This window comes from Lactuca serriola, chromosome 5 (assembly GCF_051521515.1).
Source record: "Lactuca serriola cultivar US96UC23 chromosome 5, Lser_US96UC23_V15, whole genome shotgun sequence".
In the NCBI taxonomy this organism is placed as follows: domain Eukaryota; kingdom Viridiplantae; phylum Streptophyta; class Magnoliopsida; order Asterales; family Asteraceae; genus Lactuca; species Lactuca serriola.
This window is the reverse complement of record NC_136412.1, coordinates 15,060,155-15,065,996: the sequence shown is the minus strand read 5'-3', so window position 1 is coordinate 15,065,996 and position 5,842 is coordinate 15,060,155. Positions and strand designations below refer to the sequence as shown.

The 5,842-nt window shown below is 34.3% G+C and overlaps 1 protein-coding gene across 2 annotated transcripts; it reads right to left on the bottom strand.

Annotated features, from left to right (window-relative positions):
• Window positions 1–4,196: 4,196 nt before the first annotated feature.
• Window positions 4,197–5,842, bottom strand: LOC145052044 (uncharacterized). Of its 2 annotated transcripts, none has more exons than XM_078999861.1 (2): window positions 5,545–5,842; window positions 4,197–5,288 (listed from the first exon to the last, which is right to left on the bottom strand). In XM_078999861.1, exon 2 carries the CDS (start codon window positions 5,225–5,227, stop codon window positions 4,343–4,345), a length of 885 nt encoding a protein of 294 aa, XP_078855987.1. In that variant the 5' UTR covers window positions 5,228–5,288; window positions 5,545–5,842; the 3' UTR covers window positions 4,197–4,342. The 2 variants fall into 2 exon arrangements, with proteins under 2 accessions (XP_078855987.1, XP_078855988.1); XM_078999862.1 differs by lacking the exon at window positions 5,545–5,842 and adding an exon at window positions 5,395–5,515.

Here is a 5,842-nt window from a genome sequence, read left to right as displayed (position 1 = left end):
AAAACAAATATCTAGCCGTTTGCCAAAAACCAAAAAATTGAAATGGAAGTTTCTGTGAAAGCTTCTAATGCGGTACGTTTACCGTTGTCCAACCAAATGTATAGGTGTTGTGTTCACCGCACACCATGGTGGCACCTCACATACCGCAAAGTGCGGTATAGAGCATACCGACAAGTCTAATATGGTAAATTAGTTGTTAACGATAGATTGTATATTACATAATTGTTTTATATACATTAAATTTGTCATTTTAGAGTACATTCATCCGTTAAACTTAATGTTAACTTTAAATAATTAGTACATCTAAGATTATATTAATTATTTAAAGGACAAAACTGCACAAATGGTCCCTGTGGTTTGCTGAAAATTGTCACTTTGGTCCAAATATGTTTGGACTAGCACCAGAGGTCCAAACTTTTCATTTTGTTGCAAATTTGATTCGATTTTGTTTGAAATTTTTTATAAAGATGATTTTGCCCCTGATTATTTAATATTTTAATTTTATTTTATTACAACAATTAAAAAGAATTAAAAATAAAAGAAAAAAGAAAATACTATCTCTCTCTCTCCCACCCATCTTCTTCTTCTTCCTCAAGAACGTTGAAGAATATCTTCCGCCACCACCACCATTCGACCGTCGTCCTCCACCACCATTGTTTGACCACCATCCGCCACAACCACAATTTGCCATATCCGTCTCCACCTAAATGAAATCAGATGAACACACACACACACACAAAATCAGATCAGATGAACACACACACACACATAAAAATGAAATCTGATGAGCAAACACCTAAATGAAATCAGATCAGATCAACACAAACATCCACCGATTTTTCAACAGATACCACACAAACACACACACATATACAGATTAAACACACACACACATACAGATTAAACACACACATACACACAGAAACACCACAACAGATCTGAATAACTAGGGTTTCAAAAAACTAGAAGGACACTAGTCGAGTTCAGCGCCAGCCTTCATCGGTGTAAGATCTGAGAAGGGTTCGTAAAGAGGTGGTGGTCGCCACACCTCAGTCGATTAGGTTGAGTCCAGCGCCGCCATTACTAGGGTTTCAGCTCGCCACCATTACAAACCCTAACCTGTTACAGATTCGTTTCAGAGATGGGGGCGATAAGGAGAAACACGATGGTTTGATAGATCTACATTGAGAACGACGACGAGGAGGGAACAAGTCTAAACCCTAGCCACCGCTGCCTTCGACCCCCTACTAGATCTTGATTCGTTATGGTTGTTAATGATGATCGGGTCGTAGAGTTTCATGTTAGGGCTTCTTTTAACAGGAGGAAGAGGAGGAGGAGATCGTCGTCTAAGGATGAGATCAGAGACCCATTACTCGATCTGATTTCATCTTCTTGAATGTGTTCATTAGAAAACCCTTCATCAGATCTGATTTCATGTATGTTTTCTTGAGTGTACATGTTTGGAGAATAAACTTAAAAAATATGGAGTGTTTGTGTATGTGTTCATATGAATATGTGTTCCTGAGTTTCAATGTGTGTTCTTGAGTGTTTTGTATTTGCAGAGAGAGAGAGAGAGAGAGAGGTAATTTTTTTAAGAGAGAGAGAGGGGGTAAATTTTTATTAATTTTTTTAATCATAAAAATATATAAATAAATAAATAAATGAAAAAACAAAAAACAATGGTAAAATCGTCATTTCAAAAAAGTTTAAAGTAAATTGGACCAAACTCGCAATAAAATGAAAATTTGGACCTGTGGTGCTAGTCCAAACATTTTTGGACCAAAGTGGCAATTTTTAGCAAACCATAGGGACCATTTATGCAGTTTAGTCTATTTAAAGTTAAAATTAAGTTTAAATTGTTAACATATCAGCATACCCTAAAATGACAAATTTAATGCATATAAAACAATTATCTATTATACAATCTATTGTTACCAACTAATTTACCAGATTAGATATGTAGGTACGCTCTATACCGCACTCTGCGGTATTTGATGTGTCACCGCGGTGTGTAGTGAACATATTTAATACATAAGTTATTTAAAGTTAAAATTATGTTTAAATTATTTAAAGTTTCTTTACCAAATAAATATATAAGTAAATGAATAAAAATATTTAACTTATTTTCTGGGTAAGGTTATATAACATGTATGGTTATACTTCCTTCGTACAAAAATTATTATCCACAGATAAAAAAAACATATAAATTAAAGAATCATTAATTACTATCAATTTTATTAAAAAAAAATAACTATTGTACCATTTTATTGTATTTAATTTCATAGTAGTTTAACTAATAATAAATAGTATTTTGATAAAATATATTTATTCTTAAAAATAGGATATTATTTTAGAAAAACCAAAAAGAAAACACAAACTATTAATATGAGATGGAGGAAATATAATTTTTTATAAACATTTAAATACACTAATCATCTTTAACAATTTTTATATAAATAAATGGAATAATCAAATGGAAAGTTACTAATCTAACCAAATTCATTAATGACTTCTCATTTTTTAACCAAAAATTAGGATTTGTCTCAAACTAGCCCACGAAACCGTAGGTGGTTAAAATGGTCTACTGTTTCGCCTATTTACCTACTGTTTTGATTTTAGTCTATAAATATTTTTCTTTTCATTTTTCACTACAAAACCGTAGACGAAAAAATGGTCTACTGTTTTCCAAATAATAGATTAAAAATAATCTACTGTTTCGTCTAAAAACATACGGTTTTATGGGTTTTTTTTTAAATGAAAAAAAACACTAACTTTTTGACTACTATATCGTACCTATTATATATTAAAAGAAAATTTTCTTTTACAGTAAAAGTTAGTGTATTTTTTTCATTTAAAAAAAAAAAAAAAAAAAAAACTAAAACCGTAGGTTTTGGATGAAACAGTAGATCATTTTTAATCTACTATTTGGAAAATAGTAGACTTCTCAGAGGAAACAGTAGACCATTTTTTCGTCTATGGTTTCGTAGTAAAAAATGAAAAAAAAATCTTTATATACGAAAATCAAAACTGTAGATAAAATGGGTGAAACAGTAGACCATTTTAACCATCTACGGTTTCGTGGGATAGTTTGGGACAAATTCTAATTTTTGATTAAAAATTGTTAATCACTTCTTTAATTTGGTTAGATTAATAATTGTCCAATAATCAAATGGTAACCTTCGTATTTACGCTACAAAATGATTATTGAAATATTTATAATTTCGAGAATTTTGATGCGAGACAAAGCAAAAGTTGAGACTTGAGTGCATCTTTGAGAGTTCATTAAATTGTAGTCACATGAGTGACACATGCTTCAATTCCAACACTTCACTTCACAATCTGACACACTCTCGTTTCATTTGATTCCATAACTTTCATTGTATTTAATGCTATTAAGTGTTGTGTCATCAAGATTAAAACATAAACTATAACCCAATCAGAATTTGAGCACGTTATTCAAGATCATCGTTGAGAGGTTTGATACAAAGAATATCAGTTCATGTGTAAAATGATCCAATAAGATGGTCTTACAATTAAAATGGTTAATGATTAAATTTGTTTGATACAAACATAAACTTAACTTCGAATGTAATCTTACAATTTTTTAATAATTATAGTGTAAAAATTGGTGGGTTGATATTTTACAAGAAATAAATGAAGGGAAATTGAAAATTAAACCCCACCAAAATCTCATTGGGTACTAGGTCATCTATCAAATGGTCCTAGCAATTGACCTAACATCCCACATTAAATTCTTCACCTAACATTACTGGCATTTCAAAGAATATATTTTCCTATTTTTTTATGAAAAATAATAGTGTTAATCAACATGGTAGGAAACGATTTCTTTTGCATTCAAAGAATATAATAGCTTCGTATATTGAAAAATATATATATATATATAATTTTTTTTTTGTTATTTCTTTTCCATGTCGAGAAAAAAACTGTTATTAGTCTAGAACAATGTTGGAAATATAGTGAGCATGTTCGATCATAAGTGTCCTGCTAATACAGACATAAATACGTCCGACTGAATTCATTTCCCCTAATAAATTAGCAGGTTAGATAGTAAACATAGGTTAATAACTACAAAATATTCTTTTTAATGATAACGTTTTATTATTTATTTAACCTAAATATTCTCTTATATTCGTATTACGAGCTATACACGTTATGTATATATATATACATATAAATTCTTGAAGGAGAATATAAAAGCCTTGAATTAAAATTTTAATATGATCTCGTTTATAAACAATTAACTGAGTTGCGTTTGAACTCGTTATTACGAGATCTGACCTTAATGTATGATATAATATTTTTAATATATAAATAAATAATTTCAACATATATTGTTGAATCTCCAGTCTAATCTAACTTCACTGGGACCCACAACGTGCTGACATGGCTTGCGAAATGATACGATGTGGCTGCTCACCATGAAGGCGGTTACACGCTCAGAGACCCGGATGTCTTCCATCTTCAGTTCTTGTAACCGCTGAACGTACTCCGGCACGTGGATCAGGTCCCATATCACTCCAATCTCACCGCCTTTCAGCACCCGGACAACTTCCCCGAGTACCCTCATCCGTTCCGCCGCCGCCGCCGCTGTTTTCTGACCGAATTCCTTCCCGACGGTGTGGAGAAACCCGGCTGACACCACCACGTCGAAGTAATTGTCCGGGAACGGGAGCCTACGCGCGTCTCCCTCTCGACAGGTGACATACTCCTGGACGCCTTCCATCCCGGCGGTTCTGAGAGTGGATAACGTCGTGTTCTTGCGATCTAACCCGACGACTCGGCCTGAGCTTCCTTCTTTTTTGAGTTGCATGGCGACGGTGTTTAGAAGGATGCCGCGGCCGCATCCTACGTCTAGGGCTGTTTTCACGGTGGACCAGTCGTGTACAGCACCGACCATACGCTGAGCCATGTCCCAGCGAAGTGCGACGGAGGAGTAAAAAATGTTGCCGGCTGCGTAAAAAAGGCATACGCCGGAGAGTGCCGTAACGGAGCCGGTGAAACCAGCAGCGAATCTAGCGAAACCGGTAGAAAAAACGGCGGGGAGAATCGACTCGAAGGAGGAACAGATCCAATCAAAGTAGATGAGAAAGAGGACTGATGACGCTGAGAAGAAGATCGCGTGGATTAAGAGGAACACCGGTGTTTGCCAATCATCCATGCCGTAGATTGCGTAGATCTGAGTCCAATCTCTTCCAGATTTCCCCATTCTTTCTATAAAGTAACAGTAACAGATGCACAGCTCGACTTCCGCTTCTCAAATTCAGATTCTGCAGTTTCAAAGTAAGCAATTAACATTATTAAAAATAAACTCAAATATTAGTATGGATCAACACATCGTTAATATACCGCACCAACAAAATCTGGTTTGTTTACCGCGAAAATCAACTGATTTTGAATCACGAGACGTTAAAATTTCAAATCTATCTTAGTTCTTCTCTTTCCATCACTCCACTCAGACTATAGAACAAATGAAAATGTCGTTTAATCGGGAAACGAAACAGTGAGGGTGAGTATACCACTTACATATGAGGAAATTTAATCCAGAATTTGTTGATAGCGAAGGGTAGTTCAGAGCAACAGGATCATGAAAAATGGGGAATTATTGCTGTCAAAGGCAAATCGAAATCAAAATCAATGCCCATAATATCAATATCTTCCGTTTCAGAGAATGACGACGACGATGATGATGCGGATCTTTAACCAGTTGATACGCGTTTTCCTTTTGGCTTTCGTCCTTTTGTTTATCTGTGTGTAACTTTTTGAAATGTTAAAAGAGCGAATCAGACGAGTGATAGCAAGAGAGAGAAAATGATTGAACAGG